The sequence below is a fragment of the Corylus avellana genome, chromosome 6, assembly GCF_965113065.1.
Source record: "Corylus avellana chromosome 6, dhCorAvel1.hap1.2, whole genome shotgun sequence".
In the NCBI taxonomy this organism is placed as follows: domain Eukaryota; kingdom Viridiplantae; phylum Streptophyta; class Magnoliopsida; order Fagales; family Betulaceae; genus Corylus; species Corylus avellana.
In genome coordinates, this window is record NC_142495.1 from 9,366,464 (window position 1) to 9,392,329 (window position 25,866).

Genomic DNA, 25,866 nt, shown 5'->3' on the forward strand with positions numbered 1-25,866 from the left:
TTTTATGTGCGGAAGGGCTTAGCAATCTAATGAGGAGGGCCGAACAAGAAGGGAGAATAACAGGTTTACCCATCGCCAGGGGAGGTACAAAAATCAACCATTTGTTTTTTGCGGATGATAGCTTGCTGTTTTGTAGAGCTAGCATTCTGGAGTGGGTTAAAATCCAAGAGGTTCTGGAGATTTATGAGAGAGCTTCCGGGCAGAAAATTAATCGGGCCAAAACGTCCATCTTCTTTAGTAAAAACACGAAGAGAGAAGCGAAAGAACTCATTTTGTCGGCAGCAGGGGTATCCTCTACCACTAGATATGAGAAATACCTAGGCCTCCCAGCTTTGGTTGGAAAAGCAAAGGTGAGCTCATTCTCCTCTTTAAAAGGCCGAATTTGGGAACGTATGAATGGATGGAAAGAAAAATTCCTTTCACAGGCAGGGAAGGAAGTACTCTTGAAGGCGGTGGTACAGGCTATTCCAACTTACACGATGAGCGTGTTCCAGCTGCCCAAAACGCTTTGTCAAGAAATTAGCTCAATGATGTCCAAGTTTTGGTGGGGGCATAAGGGGAATGATGCTCGAATAGCTTGGATGAGTTGGGGCAAAATGGGGAGGGCAAAGGAGCGAGGAGGATTGGGCTTTCGAGACCTTGAGATGTTTAATATGGCCCTCCTTGGGAAGCAAGGGTGGCGATTGATACAAAGAACGGATACTTTGGCGGCAAAAATTTTCCGAGAAAAGTATTACCCGAATGGAACGTTCATGGACTCCAATTTAGGCCGGAAGCCGTCGTATGTTTGGCGCAGAATTTGGAATGCAAAACCTCTTCTCAAAGACGGTATTGTATGGAGAGTAGGGAATGGAGCATCCATAAGGATTTGGGAAGACAAATGGCTCCCAACGACGATGACACATTTAGTCCAATCACCTGTGAAAATTCTGGCACCGGAAGCGAAAGTATGTGAGCTACTTGACTTGGAGACGAATTGGTGGAATACGGCCTTGGTTAATGAAATCTTTGGCGAGGAGGAAGCACGACAAATTTGTAGCATAGCTGTATGCCCCAGAAGCAGAATGGACCAGATTGTTTGGGGGGCGACGAAGCATGGCGAATACACTGTCCGGAGTGCATATCACTTGGGAAAGGAGAATAGCCTTAGCGAGGAGGGCAGCAGCTCAAACCTCCACCAGCTAGCTGAAGTCTGGAAGAGAATCTGGAGGATCAAAGGGGCTCGAGTGGTTAAAACCTTCCTCTGGCAAGCATGTAACAATATCTTGCCCACCAAGGAGCTGCTGTTCACACGGCATGTCTCCTCCGACCCTCTATGCCCGATATGTGGTAGGGAGACCGAAACTGTAGGACATATTCTGTGGACCTGTTTGTCAGCCAAAGATGTGTGGCTGGAGTGTGACTCCCGGATTCAGAAATGTACAAGTGATGAAACTGAGTTCATCAATATTCTGGAAAAATTGATGGACAGACTGAATGAGGATCAGATGCAACTAGTGGCTACCGTGGCGAGACAAATCTGGTTCAGAAGGAACTCACTAGTGCATGGAGGTGATATGGTGGGGCCGTCGTTTCTGATTCGAAAGGCAAAGGAGCAAGTGGCGGCTTTTAATAGTGCTTCACAACGAAGCATTAGCATGGCCGTGGCTTCCCCTCTCAGTTCCAGCGCCTCCTGGGTTCCACCTCCAGTGGGATATGTCAAGATCAATTGGGACTCTTCGATCAAACAAAATCGAAATCAAATGGGGGTCGGAGTGATCGTACGTGACCACACAGGGAAGGTTTTGGCAATACAGTGTGCTACGAAGGGCTCCATCACTGATGCTCCCACGGCTGAGGCGATCGGTGCGTGGACTGCGGTAAGTTATGCTCGGCGTCTGGACTACCACAATGTAGTATTTGAGGGGGATGCGCTGGAGATAGTTAGAGCTCTAAACAAAGAAGGTGATTGCTGGACAACTTATGGGCAGATTGTGAATGCTGCTAAAGCAGAGATTGCCCAACACACGGGCTGGGTGGTTCAGCATGTTAGCAGAACAGGCAATGGGGCAGCGCACTGCATAGCAAAAGCCGCTTTTATGTATGGGGAGGGCAGAGAGTGGAAGGAGGACTTTCCGTTTAATGTGCAGGAGCCAAGTCCTGATATTGTATAATCTGTTTCTGGCCTTTTATGAAAACCAATTCAAAAAAAAAAAAAAAAAAATTAATATTCTCTCACTCTCTCTCTTTCAATTCCATATATATATATATATATATATATATATATGGAAATGCTAGTTGTTATCATAGTCCTAACTAGATATCCCATAAAAAATAAAAAATAAAACCATTCAAACGAATTAAAAAATAAGACTCTAAATTTTAATTTATTCCATCTAAATTAACAAATGTTAAAATATTTGTTATCATGTGAGTAGTTTAAATTGAAAATAATAGCAAGAAGAAAATTACATGTGGAATTTGAACATCAAAGCATTAGTTTTTAATATTATTGGCCTTATACCTATTATATTTCAATGAAAATTAAAATTCATATAATTCTAAACATTCTAAAAAAATACAAAGCAAACTAAACAAATTATTTTTTTATGAATACAAAATAAAACAAAATCTTTCACTAAACCTTTCACACAATCAAATCAATCCTCACATAAGGTGCAATGCTTAATATTTCTTTGGTGTTTCGAAAGTATTTATGTTCGACTTATGCTTATTAATCAAATAAATGTTTGCCTTGTTTTACGTTCAAAAGCATAAAAACACTTTCAAAAATGGTTGAAAATCGACTAAATCACATCAACAAAACAAAAAAATCACGTAAAACATAAAAGCCTTTATTTTAGTTTAATTGGTATACATTAAAACATGTTTAATTCTTTGTTCGTGTTAGTATTTTTGTTGGCTTAATTCGGTTCCAAAATGCAAATGCTACTGTCCACGGGCTCAAACATTGATAGAATTCTCATAATCATATCTCTACCGTTCACAATGAAGATTCACATGTCATGAACATAACTGCAAAGTTTCAGCTCAATCGGACCACAAATGTTCATCGATTGGAGTTGTTGATCAAGGTCTGACAGAAGTTCCAAAATGCGATTTTCACTCTCAACAGGCCTTGTTCGGACATGCCTTCCCCCTGTCCGGACAGCAGTTCCAGAAACTCAGTTTTTGCTCCGCAAGGCCCTTTCCAGACAGCCCATTAACCTGTTCGGACACTCCGTAAGTTTTACGCCCAAAAATGTGATTTTAAGTGTGCTAGGTCTAGGATTTTGTTAAGGGTATATATACATCTTTATAGAGAGAGTGGTACGAAATTTTACCACAAGTTTCGTGAGAGGCTGTGCTTAGAGAATAAATCTGTGTAAGCTTGATTATTCCTCTTTGAGGATTATTGTTAGTTTCATTGAGCTTCATTGAGAAGTTTATCGGAAGAATCCGATAAAGGAGAATTACGTTGAAGAAGATTGTGAGCAAGGAGATGAGTTGGAGGCTTGTCAATCTTATAGAACCAAGGTCTTGCAAACAGTTGTAAGTGTTTCTAGTGTCTGTAATCTCTAGATAATGTTTTGATAGTGATTTCCTGGGTTTAGCTGCCCCTAAAAGGTTTTACTTTTAGAGCGTTTTCTAAAAGGTTTACTCTTCGTCATCAAAATCCTTGTGTGTAATTATTCATATTTTGGTGATTGTTTGCTTAGTTTTAAATATCCGTTAATTTCATATAAATTGTGATATTTAAACTTGTTAAGTGTTTTTCGGTTCGTATAAGTATATAAGATTTAAAATGAAAGTATTCAAAAAAAAAAATGCTAAGAAGAATACATAAATTATAATATAAAAAATTAATAGGAATATTTAATATTTTTAGTGGGATATCTATTGAAAAAAAAAACATATCAGTACTTTGTTAATCCGTTTCCAATTTCCTAGCACCAAATCCTATATATATATATATATATATATAAAAGGATAAATTAGGTGTTCTCCTATTCATAAGTATAGAATATTTCTAACAACTAAGTGAACGAAATAAGAGCTAGTTTTGTTTTGTTTATTTTTTTATTTATATATATATATATATATATATATATATGATAACGTGCCAGAGGTGACAGGTCACCACTTTTGGTGACGTGTCACCTCTGGCACGTCACCCCATTGGTGACGTGCCACTTGTGAATACGTCATTAATGGGCATTGGGAAGGCGCACAACGTACAACTAGCTGGCTTTTTCTTTATTCTTCACCTTTTATTCCTTCTTTTTCTCTTCTTTTTTTTTTTCTTTCTTCTAGCTCCTCCCGCACACAGTTCAGCTTCTCTCTTAATTCAACCTTTTCCTTCTTTTATTTCGTCCCCCACACACTCTCTCTCTCCTCTCTCATATGCTCTCTCAATCTCCCTCTTCGCTCTGCGTTCTCACGCCCAGTACCCCCCAGCTCCCTCTTCTCTCAAATGGGAAGAAGAAAAAGAAAAGGAGAGGAGGAGGAGGAGAAGAAGAAGAAGAAAAAGAGAAGAGAAGATTATCTTCTTTTTTCTTTTTTCTTTTTTTCTGCTGGGTTTGGGATTTTTATTTTTTTTTTTATTTTTTTTTTTTTTGCTGTTGGGTTGGGTTTTTGAAATTTTTCTGAGCCTGATTTTTCTAATTGGTTTGGTTTGATTTTTCAGGTTGAATTCACTTGGGGAACAGATATCCTCTACTCTAATGGGTAATTTTTCTGATTTTTCTGTCATTTGTCTTAGGCTTTCTAACGTTCTTTGCTGTTATAGGTTCCTGATTTTGGATACTCTCCAAATGAGTAGTAAAATCAGATTCCAATTTCAAAACTTTTGATTTTGTTTACATTTGAGGGAAAAAAATAATAATAATTAATTGAAAAAAAAATTTCGGTAAAAAATTTTGATAAAAAAAAATATATTATTATTTTTTAATAATTTTTTAGACTTTAGTGCCGTGAATTTTTTAGACATCACCCATTTAGTGACGTGTCAAATCTGGTAATTTTGGTGACATGCCAATATTGACGCGTCACCATTTGGTGATGTGGCATACTTGGCACATCACCACAAGGTGATGTATTAAAAATTCACACGTCACTAAAGTCTCAGTAGTGACACCTTAATTTTTTACCTACCACATACATCACTACTGACATGTCACTAAACATTAGTGACGTGTCAACAAGCTTAACACGTCACTATTAGGTGGCCAATAAAATTTCAATTTTTTGTAGTGGTGGTTTGGAAACATCTTACCTGAAATGTTTTAAAGAGTTTTTCGAAGAAGAGAGTTCACATGAGAAAAAGAGAAATTCAAGTTGGTATTTATAAAGCTTTATATATATATATATATATATAAATAAAGCAATTGCTTTAAAGCTAACAATGTTTGAGTATATAGACTTGTGTGTATGCTTTCATACACATTTTTGTACGTGGCAGTGGGTTGTAGTGGCACCTTGATCTAGCTTGTACGATGCCTCTAAGTAGATCCACACTTGGATTTACGTGACTCATAGTAATGTGAATTGTCTAATAGTTGAGATTAAGTAATGTCATTGTCAGGTAATGTACGAACATTAAATCTAATGGCCGGTAGTGTAAAGAGTCCATTGCATACCATCTTTTGTCTCTCTCAAAACCTTCTGTCTCCGAGGGTGTTCAAGCTTGGTTGCGTTTTGTGAAACTACAAAGGATTTTTCGGTTCCATTATATCATGAAAAAATATTTATTGTAATCCAATACATAATTCGTCATGATTGATGGAAATAAATAATTTCTCAAAGAAAATCACTTAATAACATACTTTAAGAGCATTTCATTTTTTATTTTTTATTTGAGAATAACTTCTATAAAGTTTTGGAGCAAACCAAAACCTTTGTGTCCTCCAATGAAGGCTTGACAAATGAACACCTTAAACAAAATAAACAAAAACACTAGATTTTTATATTCATATAACTCATATATGATAGAATTCATAAACAAATGCAAAAATAAGATAAAAACATAAATAAGACACAAATAGACACAAAATATTTTACGTGGCTCGATCAACGACTTACATCCACAGATAAAGCTATTATTGAATTGATTTGTTTCCCATACAAAATGCTCTATTTATAGAGTTTACACATAAATGCAATCTTAATCAAGTCCCTAATTTAGAGTAATCAAATCATAATCAAATCCCTAAATTAGGCTAATCTAATTTTCATCAAATCCCTAACTTTAGGGTTATTCAAATATACTCTAACAATATGGATTAAAAGTAAAAAACCTATTTCTCACTTTTCCTATTCATCTACCCAAACTTGCCGCCACCTCCGTTAGTCAACCTAAGACACTGGACAGTCGCAACGCTGCATACAACGCTCCTCCATGCCGGTAATCTCTAGCATAGCATATTACAAAAAAATAAAATAAAATAAAATCTTTTGGCTGCCCAGCAAGAAAAATCTTTTGCCACAACAAAGATGGTGCCTTTAAGCACAAGCTTGAAATTTTAAACAAAATCGCAGGCACCTCTGTGTTGAGGAGAGGAAAGTAATAAAATCATTAACATTAAAAAAAAATAATAATAATAAAAAGAAGAAAATTTTGTCTTTTTTTTTTTTTTTTGCAATATGCTCCACTCTCGGTGAGAGAGAGATTAACATCGTGGAGGAGTGTCGTGGCCGGCATTGTCTGGCTAATCGGTATCATGTCAAGCGGTGGCTAGCGGCAACCTTGGGTAGATAAATAGGAAAAATGGGAAATAAGTGTTTTAGGTTTATACTTTTAACCCATATGAGGAATATGAATATAAAAAATTTAGTGTTTTTGTTTATTTTGCTCAAGGTGTACCACACTAATTTGTCAAGCTTTCATTGGAGGGCACAAAAGTTTGGGTTTGCGCTAAGACCTTATAGAAGTTGAGAAGTACTAGAGAGTCAAAAAAAATTGTCCAAAATTTTTTTCAAACTGACGTGGCAGAATTCCAGCCATCCCTTAAATTTTCATTTTAAAATTCTGCCACTTCAGTTTGAAAAAAATTATGGATAATTTTCTTTCGCTCTCTAGCACTTCTCATAAAAGTTATTATCAAAATCTAGTGTTTTTATTTATTTTGCTTAAGGTGTTCCATGCTGATTTGTCAAGCCCTCATTGGATGGCACAAAGGTTTTGGTTTACTTCAAAACCGTATAGAAGTTATTCTCTGGTTGAATAACACAAAGTAGTACATAAATTAAGAATTAAAATATTATAATTTAAGTTTAAAATATATTAATAATTTTTCATAATTTAGTAAAATTTACAATTATAATTTATTTAAGGGAAAAAAAAAAAAAAAAAAAAAAACCCCACAAACTAACAGTTGTTTGTTATAGAGCCCCACAATGTTCAAAAATCAAAAGGTACTAAAGTAGCCATCAAACTATTCAAACTAGCAAAATGTATGAAAAATGCCACTTATTCTTTTATATTCCTATTATATCCATATTCTTTTAACAAATAAAATAATAAAATAATTGTACAAAAAAAAAAAAACCAATTTTATTTTTAAATACAAAAAAAAAAAAAAAAAAAAAAAACTAATGGGAGAATAAATACAAAAAATAAATAAATAATTGAAAAAAATAAATAATTAGTCACTATAGTTGGCCTAAATTACAAATTGCTTCATGTCGTATGAAAGTAAAATCTAAGATTCTTAAGATATTCCCAAAAAAATAATTTAGTCACTGGAGTCAAATTCCATTAACAATTTATTTTTATTCGCCCATTGAATTTTTTTTAATTTTAAAAAATTGTTTTGTATTTTTTTTATAATTATTTTATAATTTTTATTTGTTAAAAGAATAGGGGTATTATATAAATTTTTTTAAAAAAAAGTGATATTTTTGATACATTTTGATAATTTAATTGGCTAATTTAATATATTTTAAACATTATAAAGCTATATCGTAAACAACTATTAGTTTATGAGGCTTTTTTTATATTTTTAACGGCATGTAAACTTTCATAAAAATATATATAAAATCAGTTCCGGGCGAGTAATCCTCTGCCACGTATGAGGAGGAGTCCACATAGACACAAATTTCCAGAATCCCCTGAAAACGACACCGTTGCTACTTCTGTTAAAAGACTCCACAACACCTCTAGGCTCTAGTCGCCAGAAAAGAAAAACCCTCTCTCTCCTCTCTCTCTCTCTCTGACTTACAAAAAAACAACCAAACCCTAACAACCCTAAAAGAAAGGGAGGGGAAAAAAAAAAGTGATGGCTCACACCATGTCGGATCGCGATCAAGGGTCCGACCGGTCAACGCAGGCCCGTCTCTACGACCCGTACCAGGGACTCCAGGTCCCGATCCCGGCTCGGAACGTCTACCAGCTGCCGACGACTCCGCAGTACCTCTTTGACGAGGAGGCGCGCCGGCAACGCCGCGGCTGGAGCGACAACATCACCTTCTTTACCGGCTGTGGATACCTCTCCGGGGCGCTCTGCGGCGGCGCCTCGGGACTCGTTTCCGGCGTCAGGTCCTTCGAGCCCGGCGACACCTCTAAGCTCCGGCTCAACCGGGTGCTCAACGCGTCGGGGCACGCCGGACGGGCCTGGGGTAACCGGATCGGCATCATCGGACTCATCTACGCCGGCATGGAGAGCGGTATCGTGGCCCTCAGGGACACCGACGATGTCTGGAACAGCGTGGCCGCAGGGCTCGGCACCGGCGCGGTGTATCGGGCGGCGCGTGGGGTGAGGTCGGCGGCCGTGGCCGGCGCCGTCGGGGGCGTTCTAGTCGGTCTGGCCGTCACCGGGAAGCAGGTTATGAAGCGATATGTGCCGATATGAGAGTTCTGGTTCTGGTTGCTCTTTCGGTTTGAGTCTTATAATTTGTTGGTATGCTTTTTTCTGCTTCAAATATTGGAAATTTTGATAGCTGATATGTGACGATATGTGGAATTTCATTTGATTAATGAATAGTTGAGGCATGGGAGAGACATGCGACGGTAGTGTTTTTTGTTTTGTTATGTTTTATTTTTCTTCTAATATAATTTGTCAAATATTCGGCTAATGAATAAGAATCAGGATGAATGATGAACTTGAATATCATGTGAAAGTGAATAACTTTTTATGTTTTATGTGAATGGTTTGGTTTGGTTAATTATGTGTGTGAATTTATATTGGGTTTTGGGTTGGCTGTTGCTTGTGTTGGTTTTGCTTCATTTTGAATCTAAAATTCATGTATTGGTTGCGTGGGACAAGATGATGATGCTAATTTACTTATTGATTAATGTATATGTTTAAAGAGCTTTGTTTTATGTGTGTAGGTCATCTGTTATTTGATCATTCAAATTGTGGCTTCTGTTAATGAAATGGTGGGGCTTTGATGTAAAAATTATATTCTGCATCTTAGTTTAGTTTTTCGTGAAGTTCACTCAGTTTTTTATCGTCTTCCTTTACCGATTAGGCTAATTATCTATTGATTCGTTTAAACATGGACCATAATAGCTATTGGATTTATAACCTGACCGAGAATAAGATATACATGCACTAAGGCTGGAAAAAAAATTACAGGGCAATCGTTCTAAAGAAAGGGTATATATATGCACCTCATTTTCTCTTTAATTTGTTCAATGGGCTGGTGACAATTTAATAGAATCTATATGGCTTTATGAATAACTTGGTGTTGATTTCTGCTTTCACTTTCAAATCAATAGCAGAGTTGTATGAGTTGAGTTTTCTGTTATTGTTGAAGTTCTTCTTGTTGCAGTGTATTACATACAGATTTGTGTTGTTCTTGAATGGGTATCAACCATTAGTCGACCATTATCAAGGGTAACCTTTCGTTATAATAAAGCTGACTGGCCACTGCTTGAGCTTTTATTGAAGATAATCTAGCTCTTAAGAAAGCTGAGTGGCTATTGCTAAAGTGTATGTATGATATGAGTGGGTTTTGTTTTGTGATTTTTTTCTTGTTTGCTTTTAAACAAATAATAGTATGTTAGGAATTTGGATTTTGTGAATGCGATGGTCAGAACTACTGAAAGAAAGAGTAATTCGGTATGAGGAGAAATATGCTTCATTTTCTTATACTCGATTTTTTAGATCATGAGTAATTGGAATTGACTTGGACTTGGATATAACATGATGCTAAATAATTTTTCACTTCCACACAAATGGAATTGTCATTTTTGGATGTTTGATCAAATATTGTAGGTAATGTATTTGCTCATCTTGAATTTTAGAGGATGGCAGTGTCATTTCAGTCAAGATCTTAGGATTTATAGTTTTTGGAATGCATTATCCGAGTAGTTTATGGTATTGTTTGGTGATTTTGTTACTCAAAAGTCATTTGGTGACTGATGCTAAAGAAGAGTCTGTGAACTAGTGAGGTGTTTTTATTGTAAAACACAATCTTCTATTGCTGGTTAGTATACTTGTATAGATGGCCTGCAAATATTTGGTTAGGATTACCATGGATGGTGGTGACTCATGCCATGTTGGGATGGTTCTGTATGTGAAGATTTTTGACGAGTAATTTCTGTCAGTGAAAAGGAAGATAACTTTTTATTTGCTATTAAGGTTGCATATGGGGTGGGAGGCTAATCTAATATATACAAAGAGTGCTTACTTTTTCTTATGAAGTCTGGTGGGCATAAATTTATTGACTAGTATGGAATTTATGAAGGACATCGAAGTGTGTATTTTACAGCATTACTTGGGCAAAAAGTAAGCAATGGAAGATGTGGCGGTGCTTTAAAGAGATGAACAGACGGCTTGTGAAATGACGACAAATGATGGGTTGGCATGTCAAGGAAGTCTTTTATTTTAAGGTGCTTATGACCAACATTGGCCACCATACAAATTAAGATGTTTGTATTGGGAAGAATGGTGTCCTGGTGGCATATTCTATTAAATTTTAAATGGGCGATTGTCAACTTTGGCTTACCCGTAATAATTGCAGAACCTTGCTAGGATATCATATTATCATAAGCAAATATTGACTTAAAATTATCATTAAATTTGTAATGGAGCATTATTTATTTTGATTCAATTGTAATTTTTAAAAGTTACATCAATTTTAAGTAGACATAAAAGTGACATCTATCATTCTTTGTTAGACATTGGTATTTTTTAGGGGTGTCAAGCCAATTACGGTTGGCGGTTATTGGTAATAACCGCTAACTATAACCGCCTTAGCGGTTAGTAAATTTCACTAACCACAACTGCTAACCGCCTAACGGTTAATGAAATAGATAATCGTCTGCTAACCGCTTTTTCAAAATTAGGCTTTTCTTGGGCTTTTTTGGGCTTTCTTTAGGCCTTTTTGGGCTTCCTTTTTTGGGCTTTTTGGGCTTTTTTTAACCTTTTTTTTTTTTTTTTTTTGGTATTTTTAGTGTCTTCTTGAGCCCAATTGCTATAAAAAGAGTTCATATTAAAAAATAAAAAATATTTTATCCAAAATTTACATTTACTTGTACTTTAAAAAAATTTCCTTAAATATTAAATCATAACCGGTTAACTTTTTTAAAAAAAAAAATTCAACACAACATATAAAAGAAAAAAAATTCAGAATTCAGACAACTGTCATAACATATAAAAAAAGTTCAACACAAAGCATATAAAATAAGTTTAAATAAAACATTAAATGATACAAATAAAACATTAAAACTTCATCAATTTTCTCATTTGGTCCTCTAGTAAATCCTGTAGACATCAAAAGAAGAAAAGTTATAAACTTAAACATAATAATATTAAGGCACAAGCGTGTACACATGTCAAAACGTGTTTAATATAATTGTATTGTAATTAAAATATTATGACAATTCAAAAAATGATAACCTTCGTTACTAACAAACCTCTAGGCAAAAGATGAAGCAACACTTGAACTTGAAGGTTGAGTCACATCTATGAATAAATAATTAGAATAAAGTAATAAATAATGAAAACTAAATGAAGTTGCAAATAACTAATTTATAAACATTTACCTAACTCATCAAATTCTGTCAAAAACTCCTCCAACTCGGCATCGCTTAAGCGATTCTTTATCCAAAACAAATAAAATACTTGAGATTGGCAATAATCTACTGAAACTCGTTGATGCTTGACAAAATCCCAAAGTATATATATAAAACACACCTAAAAAATGTCAATATAAAACACAACAATTTATCCTTCATATATTTTCTCAATAAAAAAGCCAAGCCTTCAATAGGCTTCAATATAAAATACAAAGAACAATTTATAAGATTAATTAAATTTACTAAACACTTGTTCAATAGGCAGGATGACTGCAAATTCAGGATGACTGTCAGACTGTGCATAGTTTTGACTGTGCAAACAAAGCATAGAATAAGTTTAGGCATATGATTTGTGTCAGCCCATTTCTATCATTTGGCGCATTCATTTTGATTGCGTTCTTTGAAAATGGCTTTAAATGAGAGTGAAAAATAAATTCGTAAGATATGCAACTACTCGTAAACCAACCGCTAACTGCTAACCGTAAGATATTCTTAAGATTTGTTTATAGCGCTACCTCTTCCCTATTTTTTAAGAGGAAAGAGGGAGATTTAAACTAGTAACTACCGTTTCATGAGTCGTTGCCTCTAGCAGGAACGGAGGGAGGGGGGACTGGCATAGGCCATGGCCCCCCATGAAATTTTAAGAGCAAAAAATTTTAAAGGTAAGTTAAAATATATATATATATATATATATATATATATATATTGGCCCCTAGCAACAAAATTTTTTAACCCTCGGCCCCAGCCCATAATAGTTTCTAGCTCCGTCTTTGGTCTCTGGCCGATTAAGCTACCTCTTATAGTTTCTAGCTCCGTTTTTGGTCTCTGGCCAATTAAGCTACCTCTTGAAGACAGTTACTACTTTCTTTTATGAGCAAAATACAACTAAAACCACGCAAGCAACAACAAAAGAGCAACGTGTTTTTATTTCGATTAACGTGTGTCATTTTGTTTATCGTGTTTGTCAAATAAGTCACGTGAAGCATTGAATGTTTAATTCATGTAGGATTTGACTTACATGTTGTTATTAAAATAACAGCATGTATGTTGTAGTTTAATCAACGGTTAAGATTGAATTTTTCAAAATCTCTTTTCATTTTCTCTCTCCTATTAAATGCTTCTAAAAGTAAATTAACTTTAAAATTCAATCTTGACCGTTGATTCAAGTACAGCATACATGCTGTTATTAAAATAATAGCAAGTAAGCCGGATCCTTTAACGTATGTCAGTTAGTTGGTCGAGTGTTGATGTGCGGATCGTGGGTCAAGTGAATAATGGGTTATTACATAATGGGTCACAACAGTTGGCCCAAATTGAGAGCAATGCTTGGAGGTTTTAGGCTCCTACCGCCTATAATTTGTTTATACAATTCATTCACCAAAAAGGCCATAACATCAGTTCATGTGTCCCTTTTCTTTTCTTTTCTTCTAACATATCCGTACAAAGGGAGGAAAATGAAATATAGAGATTCGAGCTAATGACCTCCAACTGATTAAGCTACCCTTGAGAACTCATATGTTGGCTTTTAAGTCATATGAGTTTGAATCGACCGGATATCAGAATTTGACTACCCCTTCCAGGCCCAAGAACCAAGATCCTGGTCCCCGCAAAATTTACATAACCAAATAAACAAAAAGGAACATGAACATGAACATTCAAAAGATGGCAACTAATGAGATCGGTAATCATGGTATTAAGAGAGAAAAGCAGAATTCCAGTCCTGAACAAATTATCTAAGCTTTTGATGTAACCTTCTGCCAGCTTTCAAGTAGAAATAAAGGCAGAACTGAAACATAATTTGTAAGCCATTAACAAATTCTTTCAAAAGTATACGCACTAATCTGACAAAACAAAATCGGTTTACATTACCAAAATTCAGTGCATCACTCATGCCTGATCCACCCCTTTATTCCCAAAAATATTTATGCAAACATTGTTTCAGTGAATTAACACTACAAGGGAAGAAACCTGCTCAATGGTACAATTATCAAAGTCAAATCGGAACAGCTGAAATTGCAGTCAAGTTCCGCTTCTTAGCTGATTACAGCGAGGGGGAAAATTACATGAAGAGAAAGAAGCAAGTCATCACTCTAGAGCAACATTGACTCGGGATTCTCGATGTAGCCTTTGAATGCTTTCAGCCATTCGGCACCAATGGCACCTAAACATTTAGAAGAAATCATACCATTAGGGTTTCAAATAAAGCTGGCTTAAATTGATCTCATATTCTAAGGTTTGTATCAGAGCTACTAACCATCAATAACACGATGATCACAGCTCAATGTTACAGACATGAAAGAAGCAAACTCGAATTGTTCGGGGCCTGAACTTGGTACAACCCTTTTCTCAGCTGCTCAAGACAAGGTCAAATGATCACAATGGTGATAATGAAGATGAAAAGGATGACAAACTTGTTCAAAAAGACATCACCCGAAGTGTCTTACCAGACCCAACTGCAAGAATGCCTGATTGAGGAGGATTAATGATGGCGCAAAATTGCTTGATTCCAAAAGGCCCTCCCAAATTTGACACTGTAAATGTACCTCCCTGCAAAGAGAGTAAACGCAGTATTCAACAACCAATACCATGAGGCAATAATCCATCCATGAGCAGTAACGAACACAAAACCACTATTCTGACCTCATAATCTTCTGGTTTTAAACTGTTCTCTTTGGCTTTCTGGGCTAATTGCTTGACCTCTTCACCTATCCTGGATAGACCTTTCTTGTCTGCATCCTGCAAATTTTACACATGGATTCACGTGAGATGACCTATAATTTGAAATCTAGTGAGAATATATATCAACCGCACATAGACAGTAGCAACCACTCACCCTGATGACAGGGACGAAGAGTCCATTATCCGTCTGCACGGCAACATTAATGTTCACATTGTGATACCTGCATCAGAGGCCAAAGCAGTACCATAGAGTTGAAAATTGAATCGAATATAAAAACTTAATTACAATGTCAATTATTATATACTTACTGCCGGATGTACTCATCTGTCCATGAGCTATTGCACTGAGGAACTTTACGAAGAGCCAAAGCAGCAGCCTGCAGTAATGGTTATATTCAATCAAAGGCAAAAGGAAGATGCCACCTAGCCTAGATTGTAAAAGCCTCATCAGCGAGATACTAAAGGCTTGTGTACGGATCTCACGTTCTTCCTACCCATTTGACATCTAAACCCCTACCCCCCTTGTTCCAAACCCAATGTGTTTGTTTGCATTGCGTAGTGTTTGCATTTGAGTCTATAGAGTGAGTAGTTTGATGTCCAAACCAATCACCAAAACATCTAAAAACTCAAGATGCTCAAATTATGTGCAACAGTACATACAGTTTAATTGGGAAAGAAAGAACCCGCACTAGCTTCTGAGCAACCCAACTAAAACATGACTTTAATTTAGATTGTAATTGCAGATAAGAAAATGTGCAGATCATGCTCAGGTTTAAAATTCTCAAACACACGAGACTCGAGCAATTCTCAATTGGGTACCAGATAATCTGAAAAAAGGCTACTTTGAAGTATTGGGATGGAGTCCCTGGCCTTTGGGATTTTTCTAAAATGGCCCGAAATTTTACCTAGTAAGTAATTTAGTGGTCTTTAAAGCAGACCAGCAGACCAATAAAAATTACACATTCCAATGTTCAAACTATGTCTGTGGAAGATGGATGTAATACCTTAATAACAAGATCATTAACAGATATCCGCTTTCCACCAGATGCTTCTTGTAATGAATTGAGCTGGCTCCGCAAACTGCCAAAAAGTAACAGTTACATCAACAAAAAATATTAAGCAATTGCTCACTTTTTAGGAGAAGGCAGGAACTAATACTCACTCCATGAGTTTGTCAACACATGTATCTACTGTCAGATAATAATGGGGAATAGTTTGCTTAGAGAATAATAAGCGCGAAGCTGTGATCTGTCAAGAGCACCAGGAATAAGCTTTAGGAAGAAAAAATTGTACCAAAAGCTGTATGTGAATAAGATCACTTATAACTATAAGTGATGCAATGAAGCACATGATGACCAAATATTATCTTAAAAGGTGTTCTTGCAGAGCAACAAATATAATAATAACAAAGGATATGCCATAAGACAAAAAAAAAAAAAAAATTTAAAAAGGGAGGATAAATGCAAAATTGGTCATTGTGGTTGGCCTAAATTACAAATCACTCCATGTAATATAAAAAATAATTTATAGGTCCCTATAGTTGGCCTAAATTATAAATCACTCCTTGTGGTATAAAAAATAATTTATGCGTTCTCAATGTATGCTAAAATAATAATTTACTCTCTAAAATCAATTTTCGTTAAGTAAATTAACAAAATCTGTCACTTTGCCACGTCATACCCAATAAAAACACGTGTTATTAATCTATGACTTTCAAAAATGACAATTAGGATTTTTCACATCATTTTACAACGTCAACTAAGATTACACATCATATTGTTACAGTAAATTAACCTAATCTTTTATATTATCAAAATTTTACCATGTGTGTAACCCTCCATCTTCATTTTTCTCAGCCGCTTCACAAAATGTGACCGTAAAATTCTCACAAAATGCTCTCAAATCGTGACGAGAAAGATGAAAATGAGGGAGGGTTAGGCATGGAGTAAAATTTTGGGAATAGAACAGATTAGGTTAATTTAATGTAGCAGTATAATGTGACAAAGTAACAGATTCTATTAAGTTACTTAACGAAAATTGATTTTAGGGAGTAAACCGTTATTTTTGCCTACCCTGAAAACTTATAAATTATTTTTTAAACCACAGAGAGTGATTTGTAATTTAGGTCAACTACAGGGACCTATAAATTATTTGTTATACCACAAGAAGTGATTTGTAATTTAGGCCAACCACATAGACCAATTTCGCATTTGTAAGATGATGGAGTTTCCATATGGGTTCAAACTACTGGGGTTATATGACCAAATTTGATTCTAGTACCAGATCCCAATATTGGGACTCCCACGTTTTGTTAGGTTGGGATGAGCTGAGAACATTACAAACATACAATTTGAAAACGTAAAAATTTTAAATATAATTTTAAATAGAGTGGATATAGAATCAACTTTGTGCATTGAAAACCCAAAAAGTTATATTATCATGCAATTTGAAAACGTAAAGAGAACATTACGGGCTTAAATAGAGTGGATTAGAATCAACTTTGTGCATTGAAAAGCCTGGAAGTTATATTATCAAGGCTTGGAACATGATGATGCCAAAGAAAATAATAGCTTATTCAATATATTACCTTCCTTATCTGAGAATGAGGGATGTCAGCGTAATCTAATGCTGCAGGAGTAGCAGCCTTAGCCTTAGAGGCCGTTGCCGAAACTTCCTTCCCACGAGAGGCTGTATAATAAACAGAAAAATATTATTTAGTCATCAACTCAGTGAACTATCTAAAAGAAAATTTGCTGAAAGAGAAAAACAATATTCACATCATAAACGATAGAGCACCATAAACTTTCAAACAGTAGAAAACAACACAAAAATTGCACTAGACCCCCATCATAGATTAAAAAAGATATATACCCAAGTAATCTTCAATATCCGCCTTTACAATGCGTCCATCAAGACCAGTTCCTTTAATACTTGAGAGAGGCACCTAAATCAGTGAGAAAAAAAGGTCAAACAACGCATCATAGAAACAGCTCAATATTAAATGTATCCTATGACCAGACAAATTTCAGTCAATGCATGTATGACAACTAACATCTTGTTCTTCAGCCAATTTTCTGGCAAGAGGGCTAGAGAAAATGCGATCTTCAGCAGGAGGTGCTGCAGTAGGCTTGGATGTCTTTGGCTCCGGTGAACTCACAGGTTGTTCAACTACCTCTTTTTTTGGTGGAGCAGGTGACTCTTTAACAGCGCCAGCACCTGATGTTGAAGGTTCATAACCTTTAAATTTTGCAATATCCTCCTCATCTTCAACAGTTATAGCAATCACCTGACAAGAGCATATACAAATAACTAATATTCAATAGAAAACTCCACATGAATTGCCTTCCAAAGTGAACAAATCGATGAAGAATATTAGTAGGATACCATGGCCTGATGACCATGAGTATTTCCTCTTCTTGTCCTACTTCACTTTCCTTCTGAGAACCACACACCCATGCAAAGAGAAAAATGACCAGAGATATGCACTAAAGTTGCAAGAGCCCCTTACCTCACCAACTTTAATTTCTTTTGACCCATCTCCATGTACGATCTTGGCAAGATACCCTTCCTCCATGCATTCCAGCTCAACTGTTGCTTTATCCTTTGCATATCAAATGTATGTAAAAAGAAAAATGTCAATATTCCATTATCGGTAAAGAACATAACCAAAATATCAATTAACCAGGGGACGTAACAAGCAGACAGTACAAGGGCCCTACTGTTTCAACTTCACAGAGCACTTCACCAGTAGAAACTTTATCACCCTCTTTCTTCACCCACCTTGCAATATTACCCTGCACACCATTAAAGAATCACTAAGCAGAAAACAGTAGATCTAGATTATTGTGATGTTTCCATATCAAATAGGCACATACCTCTGACATTGTAGGTGACAGAGAAGGCATCCCAATCTCTTGATGTGGAGGAAGGCCTGAGAGATTGTGCAGAATCCATTATAAGTCAAAAGAGCACACAAATGCGCATAATTTCAAAGACGAGCAAACTGAAGCCATAGATGACAGGTTGATCATCAAATTTCCATAGAAGCAAAGCACTATTACTATCATTCTAGAATGAAGTCCAGAAAACATGATGCCCAACAGCAAACAATATATGTGTTGCTTTATTAATCATATTGTACAATTTTGCCATAATGAAGCAAGATATCAAAGGAAAAAAAAAAAAAGAACCAGAAAGATGACATAAACATAGCAAAATTAAATAAAAACATTAACCAAAATGACAACAACCATGTTTTCAAAGCTAATTTAAGGGCAAGCTATATAAGAGACAATAAAAATAATATATTCCAGTTTAAACCCCACTCACTGGACAACGATATCCAAGTAATCTTCAAGCCTAGACATCACAGATGAACTATGGCAACAAAAAAGCAAGTTTAAAACTTTCAAAATCAAGGGCCTCAGATGGTTAAATTAGCAAAGGTCAGATAAAGGACAATGGAGCTTTATATCAAAGGATTGTATACATTTTTAATTTCAGATGTAACCCATAAGCCAGATCTAATCATAAATTTCATATGGATCATGCTATTTAATAGATGAAGCTCCATTTTGGTTTTTCCAAAAAAATAAATAAAGGTATGTCATGAACATGTAACAAAATAGTCATTGCCAACAATCAAATCTAAAGAGTTTAAGGCATGGTTATACATCAAAACATGTCCTATATAAAACAACGTGTAGGAATAACAAGATGGTGTCACTCATATAAAATAACCATGTAAACATAAAAACAACAAAAGAAAAATTTAAAGAAACTCCAACAAAAACTATACATGCACTTCTCTCATTCTTCTGGACATGCCAGTACATGGCTGAAGAAATTGTAGTAGATAGGCCTGGGTATCGGTTAAAACGGTCCGATTTTGGCTCTTATTGGTTATTTACCGATAATTTTCGATTAAACGATTTACTAACCGATACCGAACCAATAAGAATTTTAACCGAAATTATTGGTTATAACGGTACACGGTTAAACGGTTCGGTTAACCGTGGGCTTTATATTGATTTATTTTATTGGGCCAAAAATGAGTTTTTTTTACTTTTGAGAGCCCAAATACTTTTTGTTGGGCTAAAATAACTTATTAAAAATGAGTTGTTTTAGGGCCCAAATACTTTTTGTTGGACCCAAATATTTTTTTTGGAGCTAAAAAATGAAGCTTTTTTATATTGATCCACTGCAACTTTTTTTTATATTATAAAATACATTTTTCCAAAGCAAATGAACTAATTAACATAATGAATACTAATTAGACTAACAAAACTAGTTAATGAAAAATGCTTTCACCAAAGGCAAAGAAATCCCATTCAATGCCATCACTAAAAAAAAAATCAAACCTACTCAAACCCAAATTAATATAAGGTTACATAGGTATATATATAATCCAAAAACTACGTCGTTTTGGCAACCCTACTTAATGGTTTATATCGGTTAAACGGTTAACCAATATGAAATTTCTAACCGAACCGAACCGATAAGCATACCGGTATAAAAAAAATTTAACCAATAAGGATATCGATATATCGGTGACGGTTAAATCGGTTAGGTCGAAACCGATACACGGCAGGTAATCGGTAACCGGTTAATCTGCCCACCCCTAGTAGCAGACGCATTTTGCAGTTACAGCTCTGCCATGCATATTTAGTGCATTTAGTTTTCAGGTCTCACAGATATCTTGAGCTAACAACTATCAATATATGTTTTTTTCATAAGTAATAACCAGTCTTATTAAAAGTGAAAGGCGACCCAAAGTACACTGGGAGTATACAATATATGCAAAATAACTCTAGCATGAATACTGTAAGGACACTAACAGATGAGTGCATAAACCAACATAAATAGCCTCAGTGGTAAGGTATTGCTGGAGAAAAAAAAAAAAAAAAACTGGACTTGTATATCTCTAAACAACAGCAAGACATTGTTCGAGATGCACTCAACAGAGGGGTGAAGAGACATCACATGCTACATATATTTTAGTAAAGGATCCATACAATAGAAGTAGCTTCTTTTTTTTTTTTTGGATTTATACCATAGTTCTACTCTCTCATACCCTTCTGTCTTTAAGTGGTGTCCCTTGGCATGTTTTTAATAGATTCTCTTAATTTCGAAAAGAATGCATATATTTTTTCGGTCATCAAAAAGCAGGAAAACTATGGGAAAGATTTACTAAAAATAAGATTGAAAAGGGTTCTGCAAAATTTAGGAGAACAAGAAAACCTTGAAATTTACCTGAATCAGATGAAAAACCTCTCCTCGTGTATACCTGTGAACTGAGAGTGGAAAACCAAAGAAAAATAAAATCAGGCAACTCTAACCATCAAGAAAAGATCTGATCACCTAAAGCCCACTACCCCCCCCCCCCCCCCCCCCCCAAAAAAAAGAAAAAAATTCCAAAAAAAAGGGGTACCATGAAAACCCTTGATTGTGTGCCAATCCCACACTTGGATCTCTCACTTTCATTGTCGTCATTGAGATATTTCTCTTCTGTATACCGAACATTGACATCTACAGAACATGATGAGTGACAGTTAACATTTTAAACTAGACTCCAAGTTTAGTCGAGAAAAAGAAATAAATGAATGAGTTATGAAAGGAAATTATAAAGCCATAGCAGAGGCAAACCAAAAGATCAAGTGTAAAAAAGGACACAGAATGATTGCAAGCAAATGCAATGATGTCATCATTTATTGTTCATTAATGCAACAGAAACTGGCTGTACTCACCGTGCCACTGGTGGCAGACCTGGAAACTGTCTCTCTTTCTGAAGGCACATGACAATGACGACGGATCTTCCAAGTATCTGAGAAAAAAAATCTAATTTGCTTAGAACAATAGGAACAATGTTTTCTAAGACTTCTATTGGAACCACCATAAGAGGAGATGCCTTATATCTTATACACAAAACCATGGCATGGACTTCCAGTTGATATTGCATTATCACCAAGTTACTCAGATCATGTGCAATGATAGTTTCTCTCCATAGTAGACAACAAAAACCAGCACACAAAAAATTCTTGAGTACTTTCAACATCAAAGACAGCTTAGAAGATAACTTTAAGATAAAACCCCAGTCAAGGTCAGGCATGCATAGAGGAAGGTTCAAAGACAGTACAGCTTAAAAAATCCCATTTCTCAGCAAAAGATAAAATTTTCTTGTAAGACTTAGAAGATATGTTCAAGATAAGATCAGCAAAAAATATTTTCTTGAGTCCTTTTCAACATTAAAGACAACTTAGAAGATATGTTTAAGATAAAATCCCAGTCAAGGTCAGGCATGCATAGATGAAGGTTCAAAGACAGTACAGCAAAAGGTAATTTTGTTATAGATCTGGCTCGAACTTAAGCGACATTGATCAACAATTAGCGGTGAGGATTTTTGAATGTTTGGTTACCTAAAAAAACACCTTGTAGCCTTTTTTCTGCATAATACATAAGTAAGCTGTGAAAATAAGAATAATATAACAAGAAACCACTAGAAAGAAGTAACGTTCCACAAGATTAAAATCTTTAAGGGGGAAGGAACAAAAGACAGAACATGTACAGAAACAGTCATAACAACTATTCATCTCAAGCAACCTCTTGTTTACATTCAAGAGTTCAAAAATCTCACACTTATAAACCTCTATAGTCATCTGATCTGCCATGCTCACCATTTCATAAACAAACCAAAAAGCATGACAGTTGTGGTAGGGAAGAAATATTTTCCATGAACTGCATTCAATGAAAAATTTCTTGGATGTATAGACACATCCATGTACATGTACGGATCATTGGCATTCAGACATATACATAAAGAAGCATTGACATATGGAATTCGCCAAGAATGCAAGTTCTACAATATACACAATCAATGCATCAAATGCAATTGTACGGGGCTGGGATGTATCATAATTTCCAAAAATAAAAATTAAACAATATAGGATCGACTTCATAAATCTAGTGACAACACCACCACCAATTCAATTTTACTTCATCAGCTAAGAACATGCAAATGCCTCAACATGCAAGACAAGGATTTTAAAACGTTAAGTAAACTCATGGACATGATTTGTTTGTAGATACCAAAAAATGAGGAATGGTAGAGGATGCTAGTTGACACTTGCCCAGTAATAAATAAGAAAGTAGACCCCATAGAATCAAGATAAGCAACGTACCATCTCTTTTACCAATGGAGGGCTGAGCATGATTTGAAAACCAACGAATGAAAATGGTGTGCTCATGCCACAGAAAGTTTGGAGCATTTCTTAACTGAAAAAAAAAATGATATAGGGTCAAATAAAGCAAAAGAAAACAGCATAGCACCAACGAACATAGAACTCTAAAGTTAATGCTTGAATAGGCTTTTAAGTCATATGGGTCGATTCAATGAACATTGAACTCTAAACTGTAATTTGATTTTAAACAATACAATTTCCATGATTTTATTTAAAAACACTCGTGTGGCTTGCGAAATCGCAGGGCCAAACGGACTCTAAACTAGAGTCCAATCCACACCGAGCACAACACAAACACAGTATCCCTTAATCACCCACAAATGAATTAAGTCAATAAGTGAAGTAATCTATGAAAACAAAGGCGATGCCACCACGATTAATATCAACATTTAGTTACCCAGAAAACAAAACCGACACCACGATTTAAAAATCGGAGCACTTAATGATAGAGAATCCTCTGAAACCCCATTTACACAATTACACTTTTGAATGAGATCATCACATACAAAAAACTAAGGCCTACAACTCAAAACTATAAAGCTATATCACTAAACTACAACCAATATTAAATCACCCAGAAAATGAATTGGTTTTAGGATTCGAAACTAATAAACTCAGATCAAAATTAAGAAACAAAAAAAAACAAAAAAAAAAAAACAATTGAAAATCACCCTCATATACAATCATAATCAAACAAAACAAAATATACATACATACAAAAGGAAAATTGAGAGGCAGAGAGAGAGAGAGAAAATAGATGGTGAACCTTTTTGGAGTGATTGATAATATGAGATGCGTAAGCCATTTTCCGTATCTCGGACCAAATTATTCAAAAAAAAAAAAAAAAAAGTTGTGCGAAAATATCGGCTAGCAATGAGAAGAACGGGGTGGGTGAAATACAAAGGCACGCCTTTGTTTGGTTAGGTGGAAAAATTGGACATGCAAGGTTTAGGTCCCCGCCGCAGATCGGACTGACTTTTATTTTATTAATTTTAATTCTATTTCATTACTATTTTTTGGGATTTTTTTTAATTATTATTTATATAATTAGGCAGCGAAAGTGGGATTCGTTTCGGCCTGGGCTTTTAGGGCTCTTTTGTTTGTTTGTTTTCGGGTGAGACTTGTACTGAGTCGGGTTTCCGAAAGCATTCTCGTTGTTTCCATTACTGTCGTCCGACTCCGAACCATAAGATCCATAAAGGCGAGAATCTTTTGAACAGTGTTTCTTTTTTTTTTAATAAAAAAAAAACAAAATTAGGTGGAAAATAATAAATCGGCTGGCCACCCCTTAGTTTTTTTAAATTTTTTATGATAAATTTCATTAAGGACTCTTAAACTTCTACCCGTTTTGAAATACTTCCCTTAACTTCAAAATCTCTCAAGTTAGTCTCCTAAACTTTCAATTGCTCTCAATTAGGACACTTCTGTTAATTTTAGCCGTTAAAAATTTAAAAAAGACCAAAATATCCATGATTTTTGTTTTTTAAAAATAAAAAAACGTTTTAAAAGTTAGAATTTTATACAAAAGTCAGGGGTATAAATGTCATGTGACGTTTAAAATATGACGGAGGGTTCAAATTGAAAGCAATTGAAAGTTCATGAGACTAAATTGAGGGATTTTGAAGTTCAGGGAGTATTTCAAAACGGATGAAAATTTGAGGGTTCTTAGTGAAGTGTTCCCAATTTTTTATTATTATTTCTAATAAACAAGTATTTCATTTATGGCCTCAAGATCTTTTTAAAGAGATTTTAACTATTAACTGGATATTCTCCAGTCTAAAATGAAATGGAAATGATCATGTTCCATTTAAAATAGTGTCTATAAACATTTAAAAAACACATTAAATTTTTAACCTCATCGCTAACTTAGACTAAATTTAATGTGTCTTTTAAATGTTTATAAACACTTTGTACTATTTTAAATGGGTTTGAGAAGATCTCATTCCGACTGATTTGAAAGAAATTTTTGTCCTTTCAAAATTAAAGAAGGGAATGAGATTCTTCCAGTAATTCTAGAAATTTCTTTTGTGTCCCTCCAAAAATAATATAATTTTAAAAATTACTATTAGATTAAAATTTAATAATAATCAATTACAAATTTAATAGTGATTTTAATAACAATTTTATTCTTGAAGTGATACAAAATGAACTTGTTTGTAGCATCCATTTTAAAGCCCATATCATGCTTTCCTTGAAGAGAATATCATCAATGACTCTTTTTCCTTTTATGTAAATTTTTTATTGGCAAGCCAATAGTTACGTGGATTCTGTTTCTTTTAAAATTTAGGATTAAATAATCTTTTGTCCCTAGGTTTTAAATACTTTATTTTTTAACTCTTAAAGTTTTATTTTTATCACATGAGGTATTTGTAGTTTTCATAAAAACTACATAAATAATCTTTTGTCCCTGGGTTTTAAATACTATATTTGCTTTTGACTTTGAGGAGCATAAAAATGTTTTCAACACTTAAAAAATCCGTTTAAAGAAAAAAGTACTCGTTTGGTAAAAAATTAAAAGCGCTTTTAAGGGTCCAAAAAAACTTAAAAATAGCCAAAACGCACTTTTGACAAAGCTTAAAAATAAAGTTTTTGTCCAAAAGCTATTTTTTATTTAAAGCTTTATTTCTCAAACGCAATCACAACCAGACTTTAAAATAGTACATTCGTTAAAATTTCGTCAAAAACTTAACGGACGCCACGTTAGCACCAATAAAATGCCGTCACGTGTCCTATAATTACTTTAAAAATATATATATAAATAAAAAATTATATTTTTTCAAAAAAGAAAAAAATTGGGGCCGTCTGGCCCGTTTAGCGGTGGATAGCCACCCACCAAGGAGCCCAAGAAAAAGATTGAGAGAGAGTTCAGCAAGTAAAACCCAGTTTTCTTTTTTCATTTTCTTGAATTCTATTTTCACGGCAACCAAACAGAACATCTCTTACAACTTA

At 34.9% G+C, this 25,866-nt stretch overlaps 2 protein-coding genes across 2 annotated transcripts; one reads left to right on the top strand and one right to left on the bottom strand.

Moving 5' to 3' along the window:
- Nucleotides 1-8,141: 8,141 nt before the first annotated feature.
- Nucleotides 8,142-9,084, top strand: LOC132187664 (mitochondrial import inner membrane translocase subunit TIM23-1). The gene has a single exon (XM_059602054.2). The coding sequence runs from the start codon at nt 8,256-8,258 to the stop codon at nt 8,826-8,828; it is 573 nt and encodes a 190-aa protein (XP_059458037.1). The 5' UTR covers nt 8,142-8,255; the 3' UTR covers nt 8,829-9,084.
- Nucleotides 9,085-13,676: 4,592 nt separating this feature from the next.
- Nucleotides 13,677-24,028, bottom strand: LOC132187568 (dihydrolipoyllysine-residue acetyltransferase component 2 of pyruvate dehydrogenase complex, mitochondrial). Its single transcript, XM_059601918.2, has 19 exons — nt 23,684-24,028; nt 22,858-22,951; nt 21,427-21,503; nt 21,111-21,208; nt 20,933-20,973; nt 18,556-18,611; nt 18,400-18,474; nt 18,189-18,281; nt 17,733-17,966; nt 17,552-17,624; nt 17,268-17,368; nt 15,843-15,928; nt 15,685-15,760; nt 14,990-15,057; nt 14,835-14,901; nt 14,642-14,737; nt 14,446-14,548; nt 14,256-14,351; nt 13,677-14,162 (listed from the first exon to the last, which is right to left on the bottom strand). The coding sequence occupies exons 1-19, from the start codon at nt 23,720-23,722 to the stop codon at nt 14,092-14,094; spliced, it is 1,644 nt and encodes a 547-aa protein (XP_059457901.2). The 5' UTR covers nt 23,723-24,028; the 3' UTR covers nt 13,677-14,091.
- Between the last annotated feature and the right edge of the window lie 1,838 nt (nt 24,029-25,866).